This window comes from Streptopelia decaocto, assembly GCF_964273445.1.
Source record: "Streptopelia decaocto genome assembly, chromosome: 14".
NCBI classification, from domain to species: Eukaryota; Metazoa; Chordata; class Aves; order Columbiformes; family Columbidae; genus Streptopelia; species Streptopelia decaocto.
The window spans coordinates 7,919,082-7,936,574 of record NC_138669.1 but is presented as its reverse complement, the minus strand read 5'-3'; the positions used below and the strand labels follow the sequence as shown (position 1 = coordinate 7,936,574).

The 17,493-nt window shown below is 44.0% G+C and overlaps 1 protein-coding gene across 1 annotated transcript in view; it reads left to right on the top strand.

The window, feature by feature from the left end:
- The window catches only part of COL9A3 (collagen type IX alpha 3 chain), a 36,432-nt gene that overhangs the window by 1,514 nt on the left and 17,425 nt on the right, over positions 1–17,493 (top strand). The window contains exons 2-15 of the mRNA XM_082065701.1: positions 25–501; positions 1,718–1,786; positions 6,053–6,088; positions 6,683–6,754; positions 7,447–7,500; positions 10,335–10,370; positions 10,950–10,973; positions 11,304–11,357; positions 12,012–12,065; positions 12,759–12,800; positions 14,093–14,149; positions 15,760–15,813; positions 16,289–16,342; positions 16,893–16,946. Of these exons, the coding sequence (XP_081921827.1) occupies positions 52–501; positions 1,718–1,786; positions 6,053–6,088; positions 6,683–6,754; positions 7,447–7,500; positions 10,335–10,370; positions 10,950–10,973; positions 11,304–11,357; positions 12,012–12,065; positions 12,759–12,800; positions 14,093–14,149; positions 15,760–15,813; positions 16,289–16,342; positions 16,893–16,946 (1,110 nt within the window). The 5' untranslated portion in view covers positions 25–51. The remainder of the gene's footprint in view (positions 1–24; positions 502–1,717; positions 1,787–6,052; positions 6,089–6,682; positions 6,755–7,446; positions 7,501–10,334; positions 10,371–10,949; positions 10,974–11,303; positions 11,358–12,011; positions 12,066–12,758; positions 12,801–14,092; positions 14,150–15,759; positions 15,814–16,288; positions 16,343–16,892; positions 16,947–17,493) is intronic.

Sequence of the window (17,493 nt, the reverse complement as noted above, 5' to 3'; positions counted from 1 at the left end):
CTGTGTTGCTTTTTATCTGTCCAGCACCAAGATGGTGATGGGCTTTGAGAAATGCCCTGGGTGAGACCTAAGGAACATCTTTATATCTCCAGCTGCAGCTGCGGCATGTCTGCAAGTCCAGCCCAGTCTTGGGCCCTGGCCGTGTTTGCTCAAGGCTGGGACTGCCCAGCGGGGCTTAAACATGAGCCTCAGCCTAAGGGGCTGCTGCTCCCACCCCCTTCCCAAACCTCCCCCTGCTCCCACCTCCTTCCCAAACCTCCTCCCAGCTCAGCCCCTTCAGCCTGTGCTCCTGGGCTCTGCCCCTCCGGCTGGAGCTGCAGGTTTATCTGGAGACCAGGACTCTGTAAGCTGAGACTGAGGAGGAGGGATCTGCTGGACCCCGGAGCAGAAACGGTTCAGCTGCCCAGGAGGAACGAGAGGCAGAGCCTGGGCACCATGGCTGGATTCTCCGCTCTTGGGCTTCTCTTCCTGTGCCAGCTCCTGGCCACGGCATCAGCTCAGGTAAGAAGCCTCATTTATGTCTTACACTCAAGAAAAAAGGATGTAAGTGAAAAAGACACGGCGACTGTATATGTTATACCTGCAGGATGAAATGTGGTAATAGGCATGTTATTAGAGTCTAAACTTTGCTAAAAAATGTGTGCGTTGCTTGTGCTGTTATACGGAGAGCATCCAGCAAACACTTAAGGGTTTGTAACTGCACAGGGAGGCTTGTAGAGTGTATCCTCGTGTGTAGAAACTGCTGCTTTAAACTTTCCGTAGAAGTATTGACTTCCCATCCAGGGCTGCAGTTACCAGAGATAAAGCCTTGGGAAAGGGGAGACCTGTTGGTATAAGAGAAACAGTTTTATTTTTCAGTGAAGTAATAGGTTGCTTATGAGACTGATCTGGGTCTTCCTCTGAATCAGAATTTTTTATTCCTTCCCTCAATCAATTTTTTAATTTTATGTTTATGAAATGGCATATTTGAGCCTTGCTCACTTTCAGACATGAAGTTACATTAATCTTCCCTGTACGGTCATAATATTATTTCCTGGGGAAGCAGCTCCTCAGTGAGGTTTTTCATTGTGTTAGTGAGGAATTTTTGCAGTCTGTGAGCAGACCTGCTTCTACAATGAAATCTTTGTTTGCTGAAGCTACAGTAAATTGCTCTCTGGAGCCCTCTCCATACAGAAGTCATTTATTGGACCTTTCTTTCCTTCCCCCACCTTAGACCTCCAAAATCCTAGGCTTTAAAATGACATCCTGCTCAGAGAGGAAATTTTCCCTTTCTTCTTCTGTCTTCAGCAGTGTCCAACTGACTCGTCCATCACCCTTTTATATTTGGACTATAAATTTATTTTAATGCACTTAGCATCTATTTCCCATGGGCTTTGCGTTCCTTTCTCTGCCCAAAATGAAACATGCCTATAGGCAGTGAGAAGTGTTCCCTATACAATTAGACCCACTTGCTGCCCAGTGACCAGCTCCGATTCCCAGCATGAGCCACCAGTTCAGCTGGGAGCCCTGAGGATGTGCTCGTTCAAGAGGGTTTTCCAAAGAGCCTTGTGCTGATCCTGAGCTCCTCTGAGTCCACCCAGGATGGGTGAGGGATGGAAGCTTAGTACAGATTTAGGGTTATACAGTAGAACTTGGCCCTTGTTTTCTGATTTAGCCCATATGTTTCTTTGGATGAAAAAATAAACTCTTCTCTCTCTCTTTCCCCCAACGCTTTCAGAGAATAGGACCACAAGGACCTCCTGGACCACGAGGACCGCCTGGACCATCGGGCAAGGACGGCATAGATGTGAGTGGGGATGGCTGAGGGAGGGCGAGGGTGGAGCGGGGGCAGAGCTGGCCGAGCAGAGGAGCTGCTCTGCTTCTCCAGGGCCCCAGCCCTTGGCCGATGTCCTTCAGAGATGGACCTGGAGAACCAGCCCACCCGCAGGAGACTCTGCAAGAGTCAGAGCAGTGAGCGGAGGTGCTGAGTGGCTTCAGGTTCTTCGCAGCATTAATACCCTGTCTCGAGAGAGCGTTCAGGATAAAGCTGGTGTGTGACAGGGATTCGTGACCCTGCTTGTAAAGCCGCATGTTTCTCTTTTGATGTCTATGGAGGAAGAAGAACATAATCTGTAATGTTGAGTGTATGAGTGTGATGCATGCTGGAGTCATTGGATTCTGTAATTCAGGGTATCCACATTTCTAGAGAGGCCCCAAGAAACTCAAATATACAGCACTGGACACTGCTTTTACGTTGGTTTTATTTCAACGTTGTCAGTATGGCTTTCCCTAACTTAAATTGGTATGTGAGAGGTCAGAATGTGGCTTGTGTGTTGCCAGATATGAGTTGCCTTTAGTGGCACAAAAGGCAAATGAAGTGGGCACCCTTTATTTCAGTAGGCAGCTCTTTATACGTACGCCTCCTGTAGAGGTATAAGACTATACCACAGGATTTATGGGATTTATGTTTCCATAAAAATGTACAATTTTGCTTCTGTGCATCTGTTGGATAAGGACTGAATTGTGTCCTGTAGTTGGCAGTGGATAAAAAGAGCATCAGATGGACCTTCAGCAAGACCACATCAAATGCAGAAGGCCGGATTCCTGCTTGGACATTCAGTTTGAGTAGCGCTTGTCTCTCTAAGCTGCTTATGGAATAGGGCAGGGGTTTTTTTTTAGGCTTGTCTGAAGTAAGTTTATTGGAATTGCACCTTTAAGCAACCTTGAAAAAACCTATTCATTCCATGAAGGTCATTTTCTTTGGGATGAGAAGGTTAAAAAAAGATATATGAGTTCCCTGGTATATGGTGAACAAGGAGCTTTTTTGTCTGCAGTGCTGAGCTTTCCCAGTGACTGTGGGAGCTGAAGAGAGAACCTCATTGATTTGTCCCTCTAACGCGTCCTCTTGACTGATGGAGACTGTTTAACTGAAAATCTCTCTCTGGTTTTGCAGTGTGAAAAGTTCAGAGCTGGTTTCAGCAGTTTCTCTCTGCTATTTTTCATGATAAAAATCTTAAGGGGACACCTTGGAAGAGGGTGAAGAACATACGTTCACAGCAGTTTGCTGGTGGAGTCTCTGCAGCAGTACGTTTGTACGGAGTGAAAAAGAAGAATTTGGGAGGGATGAAACCCTTCAAACTTCAAGTCATAACAAGCAGTGACTTAGGCAGTCAGAAAGAAACAAATCCCTGTAATTGTGTCGTTCAGTTCCTGCTTTCTACAGGATGTTTTACACCTTAATTCTGGAACAGCACCAGCATCGCTTCTGGTGGCTCTTGGAAACAGGAGCCTGGGGAGATGCTGGTCACGTGAACCTGCACCCTGTTATCTGCTGCTCAAAGCTTCAGAAGGCTTCCCGTGGGACACGACCAAATAACATCTAATTAATAGGAGCAACTTAGTTCTAATAAATCAAACAGCTGAGTAAAGTATTTAAGGTGCTAAGTCTCGCAGTCTCAGCTTGAGCCTGGAGTTTTGGCTACACAGGAACAGTCATTTGAACAGATTTGATCTACATCCCCCTATGGATATAGGTTGTCAGGTACCCTGTTCATGGCAGATGGTTTGGTGGTTCTGGGACAGGCTCCAGGATGGTTAATATTCTACAGGACACTGAATCCTTTAAGGAACTGTGCAGGAGAAGCAGCACAAAAAATATTATGGCATATAAAATCCAGCACTGCTCTGCATTTTCGTAGCACTCCATGGAGACAATCATGTGGAGCCTGAGTGGCAGTGGCAATTCTCCCACTGCAAAGAATGAAACCATTATTTATTTTCTTCAATGATGAGACTTTTTTTTTTATTTAAAGCACAATCAGAACTTTTCTGGGCTGTATCTGTGCAAGTTTCCTGAACTCTGGAAGCCACGCAGGCTGGGTCACCTTCACAGATGGCTTTGGATAAAGGCTATATGGGAAGAGTCTCTGGACAGTCTTTGAGCTGGATGTGTGCCGCCAAGGCCTTGCTGCCGGCACTGAGTGGTGCATAACATACAGCTGAATTATTCAAGATATCTCCGAACAAGCCTTGGATGAACCCCATAAGCACAATTTCTAGAAGCTGCTGCTTTCATTCCTGCCTTTCAGTGGGAACTGCAGCATTAAGTCCCTCTGAAATCTTATATAATTATAGCCTTTAACATGCTTCACGTTTCATCTCCGTAACAAGCAAAATCTCTCCCTCCCAAGAATAGAAACAGCATGTTATGATCGAAAGAATTAGCAACAAGTCCCTGTGAATTATTTCTGGGGATGTAATTCTCCAAATTGCTAATAAGCAATTGTCACTTTTCACAGATCAAGCTTTTTTTTTTCCTTTTTCCCCAACTCTCCATCTCCTGGCTTGACTTGCTAAGAGTGAACGTCCCTCTCATGAGGCACCAGGAGAGCGTTTCCTTTTGCTGACAGCCTTTACCTCTAATTCCCAGTGATCTGGCGTCAGGGGTATAAACACTGATTAGGCTTTTGATTCAGCTGGCTGAAGTTCTGGTGCTCCCGCAGAGTCCCGCAGGGGCCCACAGTGGCAGGATCAGGGTTTAAGATGGTCCCAAACGGCCTTTTGCTGATACCGTGGCTTTGCTGCGTGGTTCGCTGTGGCTTTGCTGTATGGTTTGCCATTGCACAGGCAAGAAAAAATGCAAGGGTCTGGTGATCTTGAATGACGGAGGGAGGGAGCAAACCAGCTCTACTGCCATTTCTAGGTGCCTTTTCAAACCCTTCATTGCAAAAGAACTGCTCCTTTCATTTCCTTGGCAGGGGGACCTTCCCCACCTATGATAATGATAACTATTTATGGAAAATCTGTAGGCAAAAGAGTTGCTTTAGCAAGGCAGAGCATAAAGACGCCTCTGTTCCATGAGTCTCTGGTCTGTGCATTGCTTGGTCACCAGTGCAGTAGATAATCCTCACCTGAGCAAATCAAGGCTGGAGAGATTTGCCCAAGGCTTCACAGTTGTCGACACAGTAAATATAGAAATGTGCTATAAATTGCTTACTGCCTTATAACTCCTAATTATCAGACCTGTGGTCGGAATGGTGTTATTTCTAGCCTTACTCTTAATAACCACCTGTTTTCCTTATAGGTTTTCTTCTTCCAGGGTATCAACATGCCTCTTCCCCTTTGCTCACCCGCAATATCCGAGTCTCTCACAATATTTAGTGCACTTGTCCTAAAGCCAGAAGGGGAAGGTACCATCCAGACATCTGGATCACACAAAATGATTTTCTGCAGGATGAGATGAGAAACCAGGCTCTTGCTATTCACAAATTATTTCCTTTTTCAGGGTCTAACAATAAAACACATTTATCTTGTTGTCTGGGGTCCATGTGAGCTCCTGAATGATGTTACAGCTGGCTGAGGTAGAAGGAATGATTCAAAGACTTTTAAAATATCATCTCCCAAACACCTTTAATGCTGTTCTTAGAAGGTGCTTTCCATTAGGACGGAAAAAATGAGAGCTTTTGAAATATTTTATAAAAATCGGGCTTAATCCAGATTGTGCAATTGGATTAGGTGGAAATCAGTTGGGGGCTTTGTTCATTTGCTTTTTCCTGTCAAAGTTTAGTCGTATGAAGAGAATCACTGTTGACAGTTTGTTCATTCTTCACTTTCTGATAGTCGTCAGCGCCTGGTAGTACCACAGTTTCCCACTGTGTCCTGGATACCTGGAGATTATTGTTTCATCCTCTGCTTCATCAGGAAGATGTTTGAAAGCCTTGATAGCCACCCAGCTTCCTCTCTGCCCCACTTGCAGACAAGCCCAAGCGCAAATAATTTCTAAGTATATCTGGAAAAAGTTGGAGGTGCTGGGCACTGTTCAGAAGGGCTGGTTGTCTCTGGGAGGCTGAGGATGTGGGTTTTCACCAAATCTGCTTTGTAGGTGTGGAAAGGGCTATCCCGTTTGGGGGTTAGCAGGACCTAGAGCATCAGCTTCATAAGACCGAGCGTGGTAGATCTTGGAGTGGGCACCAAGGGACACTTGAGCACTGTGACAGCTGGGAACATCGTTGTTGCAAAAAGTCAACAGAAGGAGGTTCAGCAATAACATGGATGTTTTTTCTCTTTCATTTAGGGAGAGCCAGGCCCTCCTGGTTTGCCAGGCCCACCAGTAAGTATTTTCTGGTTGACATTGACTTGCTCATCATTTTGAGAGGGATACAGTGCAAAGCTAAGACTTCCCTCTTGATCTGCAGCAGGATTTCCACAGGGGGTACACAGGAGCGGAGATGCTCAGCACTGGTCTCCTGCTTCATTGCTAGCAGAGGATAAGCATGAAATAAAGCTCACCCATCAGCAGTGTGACAAAATTGGCACCAAGCCACATATGTGTGGTTATTTTTGGCATTGGTCTGAGTCTGCGTCAGCTCCTCAGTCTGCCAACTGCTCAAAATTGTACCAGGTGGCACAGCAATTTGGTTTGGGCCCATTTACCCCACCCCTTTCTGCCACTTTCTACCCCTCTCTACCCCTTCACTAGGAACAGCTTATGGGTAACTCTATGTGGAACTGAGCCAAAGCACTGAAATGAATTTAAGATTTGGATATGGATTCATGGCAAGCTTCATCTCTCTGTAGGAATTCTTCCATGTTGCATGGTGTAAGATTAACGCACCAACAAATGGACTTCAATCTTGTAGCCTGTATCAACACGTGCCACGCTTCTCTTGTTATGTTAAAAGAATTGCATGTTTATCTGATTTAGGGGCCAAAAGGTGCACCAGGGAAGCCTGGAGCAGCTGGTGAAGCTGGATTGCCTGGCCTTCCTGGAGTGGATGTGAGTATTTTGTCATCTCGTCTTAGATCTTTTCAATATTTCACATAGGGACGGGTGTTTTCCTGAAGTGTGTCATCAACTTGCTCTGTGTCTGCTGGAGAAGCAAAGTGGGTCCTGGCTCTGTCTTGCATATTAGGAGAAATTTTAAGAGTCGAAAGCATCTCTTGATTGAATTAAGGAATATGAGGACAGTTTTGAGATGCATGGGATGGCACGCTGGCAATGAAACATTGCAGTTCTTCAGAGTTGCACTGGTCAAGGCTGCAGAAACACAAGCATCGTTTGACATTTCTAGAGCAAACCCATTGAGCCTCGGTTCAGAAATCCAGTTGCATTTACTGGCTGAGCTCTGGTCAAGTTTTCCCCACTTAATGCACTGGTATCTGAGTCTGGGTAAGGTTTTAACCAGCACGTTTTCTTCTGCATTCAGGTAGTTTCTACAGCTACACTGCAACTCAATAAACACCAGTAACAAGACTACTTGGGGGCATTAATCCATGCTTACAATGCACAGGGAACAGTATGAATAATTTGCTTCTGCTCCTTTGTGATGCATTACAGAAAGAAAGTAGTTAGGCTTTCCTGAGAGCTTGGCATGCAGGTGATTTGTGTTGGTGACAGTGACAGGGACCTCCTATAGCTCTTATTACTGTATTTCTCTGTTTTCACACTTTTTTTAAATTTTTTCCCAGGGTTTAACAGGAACCGATGGCCCACCTGGCCCAAATGGGCCTCCAGGAGACCGTGTGAGTACCACATTGGATCTTAAATCCCTTTAAATGAACATTGTCAGTGATTGTATTGATGATTTCTCATTCCTTTGTAAATTGGTGACATTCGAGTGTTGATTATGATGGTTTATTTATTCATAAACACTTGCAGAATACTTGGACCCTTGAAATGAAGCCCCAGATGGGTTTTCATTTGGCAGGGCGTGAGACTGGGAACAGTTTTGTGCCCCTGTTTTGTGTTTGGCAGTAGAATTTGCCCATGCCCGCTTTAGCGCACAAGCTCCTAGTTTGCAGGGCAATTGAGCAGATAATTTCTGGGCACAAGAATTTCCTTTTCAGCTGTTTAGCAGAAACACACAAACTCAGTTACCATCACTACGTGTTCTGATTTGACGTGCTTTCCCTTGTCTTGTAACTCAATCTGTCAGCATGGGGCAAACTTAGGACCTGTTGTCACTTACGGGAGCTTTTCAAGGTCAGTGGTCCATCTGGAAAATTGTTTTAATTGGTCTAATAAAAGCCTGGAAAAAAGGAAATAAACCTCTAAAAGCTTTAGCACTCTAAAAGGACAACATTATTATCCCAGCATTCTTTCTTCTCCCTGATTTGAAGAACATATTTCAGTCTCCCAGGAATCACTGAAATATGCAGGTGTGGGATTGAATTCATGTTTAACACTGTGACTTCTTCTGAATAACCATGTTTTGTCTGAGCTGGAGTGTCTGAGAATGAAGGTGTTTAGCATATGGAAGTGGGTTCATGGAACCTGGTTTTTAGTAGTATGTTAGTGCTAAACATTTCCATTCCTCTGTATCCCACACGGCATCAGTCCAGCAGTGATTTATGTCTGGCCAGGGACAGGTACTGTGAAGGCAGCATACCAAAGTGGTTTTTATCTTAAATACTCCTGTTGCCACCAGCATACATTAGCTTTTCTCATGATTCTGCTTACAGACTGATTAGATCAAGCCTACTTGTTTTTCCAATGAAAAAAATCCTTTATTTTTAGCCAGGGATGAGGTGGGACCTCAGTGCTAGATACTGGAATCCTTCATTGGAAAGCTTTTAAAGGCCATTTTGAAGTTTGGTGCTTTACACTGTAAGCAATGAGGAAAACAGAATTATTAGTATTTATTCATGAATGTCATGTTAATCAAGCATTTCCTGTGCTCCCTGGTTGTGTATTCATAAAGTACATTACTTTAAAGTGAAAAATTATGGTGAGATTGTTTTCTAATCAAAAGAGAAAGAACATTGTTACCAGGAGAATGAGTCAGACAATGTGATTAAAATTGAGGTGTAAATCAGAGTCTTTCCTTTGAACATAATGGAGCCGCATCAGCTTGCTCAGGGACTCAACGATCTTTTACTGTACCAGGAACATTCCCTGCTTCATGCTCCACCTTACACCCTCAAAGATATCAAAATTAAGGAGGGTAAAGTGCCAATACTTGGCACTTGGTGTGCTGTGCCGAGCTTTCGGCATGTTGGCCAAAGCAGAAAGTGGGTACACAACAGGGAGCAGTGGGGCAGGATGGGGCTAAGTCAGCAGGTGCTGGAAATTCAAGGGTTTCATTATAGGAGATCCCAGCTTGTCCCTTACAGCCATCAGTAGTTGTAAGAACTTCAGCCTAAAGATAAAAGTGACTGGAGGAAATGCAGAGTAACCCGCAGCAAGAGAAATGAATGAGCTGACATCTGCAACTGAGTTGATTTTTATTGGATTACAGTCCTTTTCTCACAAGCCTGCTCTTAATGAGGCCGCGGGTCCTCGGTATCTTTCAGCTTAAAAAGGGAAAATATTTCTAATCTGATTTGGTACGCAGAACAGTAGGAAAGGGCTGGAGTTGTCCATGGGATCCCAATAAGCAGCAGTGTTTTGGGATATTTTCCAGCTCTGCCCATCTGCCTTGTTCTCCTGATCCTAGGAGTGGATACCATTTAATCCCAGCTCAGGACATTGTTCTTGAGATGTTTCTGTGCAGGATTTTGAGAACACGTGGAAAACAGGTCTGGGCAATCTGGCTGGCAAGAGGCTGAGGAAGCCTCGTGCTGTAGTCGTTCTTCGTCCCCTGTGCAAGGAGATGAGAATTTTGCTGGCGCTAGTTTAACGCAGTCTATAAATAACAACGTGGTTTGTTCTGGGTTGAAGTCTGTCACCTTCTCTCTCACTATTTTAAGTTCTGCCTTTATCAGAGAGAAACATCAGCCAAGAACAATACAAATGCAAGCAAAGAGCTGTCTGTGGCACAATTTTTGTTGTTGTTGTTTATTTTTATATTTCCATTTACGTTCTGTTTCAGAATTACTGCTAAATCTTTGTCTTTCCTTGAAAGGAAAACGTATGAAATAATAAAATTAACTAACTAGAACAAGCCCAAATCTTAAACAGTTTCACACAATTTAGTCATTGGATCTACATCATGAAAGTATTATGAATCAGAATATTTCAAATGGATGAAATTCAGTTTATGAACCTTTAGATATTTGTGAAGACTAATCTGAGGCAGCTGTGACTTGCAGATGTGTCCCTTTCGTCTTTTAGGCACAGCTCATGTTTTAGTCGCCCAGCAAATGGTGAAGAAAGTTGCTGTGGCCAGTTCCGAACATTCATCCCTCCTGCCCTAAATTGTTCTTCAGTCAAGTAATTAACCAGGAATGACAGTCATTATCCATCAATTTCTATCCTAATATTTGTGAATTCAGCTGACCATCTCCAGCTGTTACTTTAAGACACCGCTGGAGTTTTCAAACCAACATTGATGTCAATGACACCAGACATTGGTTTCAACCCATACAGGAGTTTCTGTTTTATCTCTGTTAATTGTCACTCTGGTTTATCCCCGTAGGGTGCGTTAGGACCTGCCGGGCCACCTGGACCAGCTGTAAGTAACTCCTGGAACTGCACAAGTAAAGATGGGGTGTAATATGCCAAAACCATCATCAAGAGATGGGAAGCCTTGTATCCCAAACAAAAGGGATCAAAGCCTGAATGAGTGAAAATACTGTTTGTATTGTATGTATGTGTGACCTGTGCTGGTATCACAGGTCCTGTTCTTAGTCTCTAAGATGCTAAAAGCAAGCCAGACTAGCATATCAAATGCTATCAAAATTATTAAATAATAGATAATGTCTAATAAAAAATTAAAGGGAAAAAAAAAAGTAAATTAACTGGAATGTTATCTTCATAAATGTCTGTGTCCTGCTATCACATCACCTTATGTGACTTTACTTAGAGATATCTCATAGGTAACAGCAATGTGAAGGGAATACAAATTATTAGAGGCAACAAAATAATTCACTGAGACTCCAGCTCTGCTCTGATTGCAAATTACAATAATTGGGGACAGGGGAGTGCTAAGGAAACTTCAAAGGAAAAAAAATATTAAGCATTCTGAGGTTTGCTCTTTTCCTGGATGTTCAGTTTCTAAGTGATCTTTTCCTGTTTTAAATGTTGTTTCCAGGGCAAAGGACTACCAGGACCTCCAGTAAGTAATGAGGCTCTTTTTCAAAATAGAGATTTACATTATTGTATTAGTTTTGTTTGATACTCTTTAACGGTTGGACTCAATGATCTTAAAGGTCTTTTCCAACCAAAATATTGCTATGGTTCTAGCAGGCCATGATGACAAGAGTGTGCTCCATGGAAAGATGGAGCAAAAAGAAAGATGCGTGATGGTAAACTGACTGTCTGGGTGCAGGACTGGGCTCTTGGGGTGTCAGACAACCAAGGACAGCCAGGCGGTTTGTTTGCCCCTGGGCTTTGGCAGCTCTGCGAGGTCACCATGGGTGTAAAGCATCTTCTCTCTGTTCAACAGGGGCCTCCAGGACCCAGTGGGCTCCCAGGTGGAAATGGATTTCGGGGTCCTCCTGTGAGTTTCTCCCACTGTTTGATCCTCATTTACTGAACATGCCACAAACACAGAAGAACAAGGTTCATTTCTGGTCTCTTACCCCATTCTGGATGCCTGATGCACAAGACAATATGAAGTCTACAAATGCACACAGGCTGTTTCTTGTATCAGGTTGTGTAGGGTCATCCCAGTCAACCAGTGAAATGCCAAACATGTGCAGCTGTTTGCAGCCACATCTTCCTTTACCAACTATGAGTAAGGACAAAGGAGCGGCCAATGTCAAGAGAACAGAGATGAGTTACCAGCTGGAGTCTACTTCCAACATCCTCAAAACAAGCTGCTGCACAGAATGGGTCTGGTCTGAGGAAGCCCATTCTGCAGAAGCATTCCATCATTTTTGGGTGCCCACAGCTCCCTCAGAGAGGGACAGAGCTGGTGGAAGCAGGGGTGTAGGTGGAGGGATATGTTCTGTCCTAATCCCTGTACTTCGATATGAATCTGCTCTTCTCTTTGCAGTCATAGAAGGCAAAGATGTGGTTTAGTCCCATTAAAGATATCTTACCCCACACTTAAAATTATGCAGTGGTATTTGGTAGCCACCTGTCCTGTCCCTTTTCATTTTCATTTACATTATTAAGAAGGTGAATTCTTACTATTTTTCGCTCTTTTTAGGGGCCTTTTGGTCTGCCAGGATTCCCAGGGCCTCCTGGACCACCTGGACCTCCTGTAAGTTGACACTTGCAAAAAGATGTGAGAAAATTCCCATGAGGAGTTCAGAATTTTCTTCTTGCTGCCAGAATGTACACATTTTATTTGCTACTATTACTTTGAGTGTTCCCTTTCTGGGCTACATTTCAGCAGCCCATAAACACTGTGCCCCAAGGACAGCAGTGACTTTCCACTGGCTGCACTTCTAGTGTTTATTATCTCCTGTTAATTGCCTGTGCTATGTGAGTGGAGGAACTACACTTTGTGGCATAGACAGTTCACAGGGTGGGTTTTCTGTTGTCTCGAGGTTCATATGGTTGCTTGGATTGTGAAATGTTCTTGCAGGACCAGCAAGTGTCTGTTTTGGGTTTGCTTCGCCATCTCTGGACGGACAGGGAGGTCTTTCCCAAGGAATTCCCTGGCCCAAAGGAGGGTCAGGCACAGTTGCTCTTCTCACACTGCTGCTGTCATCACCTAAGGCTCAAGGATCATTCCTGAGCTCCTCTGTGCATCTCCAGAAGATAATTACACCCCTGACATATCTGTTTGAAGGATGATCTTCACGATACTTTGGGTTCAGGGGCTGCGTTTTACAGTGCGGGGCTGGGTATCTGCCTCATGCTGGTCTAACTGAGCTGGGTCTGTAAAGTGCATATTTACTCCTGCTGTTTGTCTTGATGTATTTTAAAGACCACATTTCATGAATTACAGGGACTTCCAGGTGCGCTTCCTGATGGCGGTGGGGACCTTCAGGTAGGTTTTGCTTTATGTAGTATGAAAATATTTTCTGTTTAATCCTGGATGTGACTTTTCGTTGGCATACTTGGGTCAGAGCATTTAACATGCATCATTCAGACCTGCAGACACAAGTTTAAGCTGCTGTGTTGCGGAATGCAGAAGTGTTTGTGTATTTACAAGACCAAAATGTTCTTTGAAGGGGATAGAAATGCAAGTGCTGAGGTTTTGCCTTGATCTTTACTTTCTAGTTGGGTTTCCAAAATGCCGGTTTTGCGTACATTTTTCATTTGCAAAACAGCTTTAGCATTTGGTAAATGACAACAGCTTTTCATGCATCTGTTTCCAATCCTGTTTTGCAAAACAAAAGGTCACGAGTGTTGCAGTATTTATCTCCATGGATGGTGGCACCAGGTTCTTATGGGCATATGCTTTGTTTAAAGTTCCTTCTGAGAAAGGATTCCTGATTCCTTTCTTTCAAGGGAATAAAAGGAATGTTAAGTCCATGAAGGATGGAAGTGACATTTCCAGATTTCGCAGCTGTTGTTGTGACAGCATCTTTCCTTTTCTAATTGGTGTGCCCTAAAAAAGCTCAGAGTCAATTTAGACTGCCTTATGGCAAGTCATGTGGAAGTTAATAGAAAATGATACTATTTTTGCAAGTTTAATTTAAGTTACCCTGTGGAATATACTAGAAAATTACATTTCTGCTAGAGAGGTTTGCCTGAAGTTTTATTAAAAGAAAAAAAAACAGACAAATTAAGGAAAAGCTGCAGAAGAAAATTGCATTCCCTGATTATGAAATTTTTAGAGGATGACACTTTCAGCCTCCATTAAATTTCTGTGCAAGTTCTGATTTGTTCCCAATCAAACTAGAGTTCCCACCAGGGGCTCTTCCAGCCCTAGACATCTGCAGATACCAGCTTAATAGGTATTTGGGTTAACGTTTTATAGGTCCCCTTCCAATAAACCTTAATGTTTGTCTGTGTTTCAGATAGGTGAGTTGTCTAAAGGAAATCAGTAGGGGTCAGTTAATGCATAGGATTAAATATGTTCTTAATGATTTACAAGATACTGACCCTGCTTCACTGGGGACCTCTGATTCTTTGGCATTTTGCACGGTGGACAACTCTCAGCCTTCAGAATTTCTCCCAGCCAATGCTCCAAGTGAAGCAGATCATTCATAAATCATTATTTTGTTAGGGTTGTTTGTTGGGTTACTGGGGTTAGACTGGGAAGATGGTTTAGAAACCGTCTTCCCTGGCTGTGCTGTGTGTACCTGATAAACCCCAGTGTTTCTGTCCCTGCAGTGCCCAGCGCTGTGCCCACCGGGTCCCCCAGGTCCCCCGGGAATGCCAGGCTTCAAGGTAAGGAAAATACCACCTGCAGATACAAAAGTCTGTCTCCCAAAGCAAATACCACTGTGAACCCCTGGGATTAAACTGGTTTATATACAGTAAACATCTCCTGTAGGCTCCGCACCTCTCCAAACCAGCCATGTATTTTCCTGGGTTTATGGCGTTGAAACAGAAAACCTGTAAAGCAGCCAAATATGAGACAAGGGGAGGATGAAGGGCCTGATCCTGCCCTCTTTGCTTGCTGTTCCCCCACTCGCAGAATAGCCAAACTCAGTCCTGCAAAGTGTGTGAGCACTTTCCCTTCAGCAAGTGGCTTTGCATCCCTCAAGTAACTGCTGTTGCTTTGCTGCTCCCTCGCTTGCAGGATTGCAAACTTTGCTAAACAGAAGAATTTACTGATTTTTGACTATGGCCATTCATTCCTACAAATGGAATTTAACCTTTTGCGTGGGACGATCACGAAGATTAAACACCATGCAAACCTTGTGAGGCTGAACAGGAGCAAGCAGAGAGCAGCGGTTCAGGGCTGCTGCAAAAATGTCACCAGTTCTTAAATTGTGCTCACAGACCCTGTAAACACAGGGGTACGCATCTTACTGCAGCTAGACATAACTTACTTGATTAAATACGATTTAATTGTCGTTTTATACCCAGTGTAGCACCAGGTAGCTTTCTGTTTATGTTGTTTTATCCTCGTACATAAATGTTAGGTTGCAACCCTCAGGAAACCTCACTCAGTGGTTAAACATCCCCTTCTCTATCCCTTCTATGATTCACATGAGTTTTGTGCAGTAGGTTACATTCCAGCAGTGAGTTGAAGTAATAAATTACTCAAGTTTTTTTAGCAGAAGTTGGCGATTGGTGGAACATCTCCTGGGAAATGCTCTTAATTCCTTATGAACTGACCTTTTGCAGGTCTGTTTGGTCTCTGAGCTGAGTTATAAATATCATTTGAAACACATAATGTTTAGCGTAGAACTATTCAAAATTCATAGCTTATGAAATGGAAAAGCCTGTGAAAGTCTCCAATTACAATGCAAATGATGCAGGCCCTTTTGCGTGGTGAGGAATAATATCTGCCATGGCTGAAATTAGGCTGGGTCTCTCCCACAATAATAGGAAGGGAGCCAAGAAGCAAATTGAATCTGAGTTTATGTAAAAGATTTAATTGGGACATGGATTTCTTTGCAAGCTTGATGATGCAGACATTAAAGGTGACTTCAGCAAAAAGGGAGATTAAAGATGTAGAATGGGGCTTTCAGAAGGGTCTTGGCCCTATTTTCAGAAGTGATGGGAACTGAGTTGTGGTCCCTGACCAGTAACTGGGAGTTGCGTCTGGAGACTGTAGCCCAGTCTCACAGCGAGTCACCCTGGAAAACCAAATCTGAGCATTTCCTAAAACTAGATCAATTCTGACACAATGATCCCGAACCCAGGAACGGTGTATGGTGAACTAACCCCAGAAGTGACCTCTATTCATGTATCTACAGCACGTGTGTAGATGATTTTCCCAGTAAGTCATTTTTTGTGTGGGTTTAGGTTTTACAGCTATCTCACAAAATTTATATTTTGAAACAAGACTGTACTGGAATGTGAATAATTTGAGTTCATCTTTCTAGGGACACACTGGTCACAAAGGAGAACCTGGCGAAATAGGAAAAGAAGGAGAGAAGGTAAACTTAGATCTAAAGGGGGTGAAGGAGGATTTTTCTCTTTAAAAGCACTGTAACAAATGATTTTTTTCAAGAAGATGGGGGAAAATTGGCAATTGGCTGAACAAAGAGAAGTTCCTATGACTGAAGTGCGCTGGCTGCCATTGCTCTGCATGTATGAACGTCTGCCCATACTTCAAGAAAATTCATCTTCCCAATAATCATGTTAAGATCAGTTTGATAAGTTAAGACCTGCTGTTTGACATGCGGGGATGTCAGCTCAGAGGAAAGTCCTGCATTAATCACTCGGGTAAATTCCTGACTGTTCAAGTGTTCCTGCATGTAGAAGAAATTGCCTGTAACACAGAAGCAAATTCTGAAGCAGAAATCTGGGGGGGAGGAGAAATAAGATGGGAAGGTCATTGGCTTTGGGTTGGCAGCTCATGCTGTCTCACCTCTTGTCTAATTAATTTTTGTCTCTTTTTTCCTCTCCCAGGGTAACCCTGGCCCTCCCGGCCCTCCAGGCATTCCCGGCAGCGTTGGCCTGCAGGTAACACCTGCTCTTCAGAGCGGTTCCCATCACCTTGTTACTGGGAAACTCAGTGGTGCCATCAATCACTTCAATCACAAACAGCTCTTGCCTCTGCAGAATAACAGATGTGGAAGCTGATGCTGGTAGAAAAACAAATCGTGCTGGTTTCACTGAGCTTTAATTCAGGTCCTGCTCACCTTGGATGACAGATCCAAGCAACAGCCAGTCTTGCTGGTACTCCAGTAGAGCCCTGCACACCTTTTGGATGGATTTGGGGCTGAGCTCTGGGCTGGTTTGACAGCCTGGAAGGTGTTCTGGGGAGAGCAGGCACTCCAAACACAGCTCTGCATGGGGTGTCCCCAGTGTCACCTGCTCAGAGGTCATCACTGAAGGGGAAAATGTCTTGTTTGTGCATCAGGAGGCTGAGCTTTCTGCTGCTCTTCACTGTTTCTTAATGTGCTCTATGTTGATAAGTTGCACTCTATGTTGATGAGTTGCTACATTGTGCTGTTCTGCCATTTTATATTTAATAGTGATTGAGTTTTAACTGATTTGTTTTCTTAATTAGGGCCCAAGAGGACTAAGAGGTCTCCCTGGTCCAATGGGTCCAGCCGGTGACAGAGTAAGGAAAACCTTTCGATTTTTTCCCCCTCCACCACCAATTTTGTCTCATGCAAGGGCCATATGACATCTGTCCTGGCTCAAGACCACTGAGGAACTGGTGAAGATACGAGGTGCAGGCTCTTCCCTGCTCCTCCCGAGCAGAACAACCTTCCAAAGGCAGGAGGAGTCTCTGTACCTGAGGGACTGACAGGATCAGGCCCAGCCTGATTTAAGCATTCAGACCACAAGGACAAAGTTCTGTCCCTGCAGCACTGACAATGCTACAGAATCTTGGAACCCACCCCCTGAGAAACATTTCATGACCGTTTCAATTTCTGTTCTCTTTACAAGAAAAAGCTAAAGAATCGCTGGTGCACAAAGATTTTCAGGACGTGAAAAGTCTCCTCAGTGAGAACAGGGTCAATCTCCAGCTCATTGTGGCTTTGGACTTTCGCCAAGGTCCCTTGAGCATCAGCCTGGAGGCTGAATGGGCTTGAATTTGCTGAAGTCTTGCATTTATTTAGGAACAAGTGTGTTATCAGGATATCAAGGCCGTGAATGATATC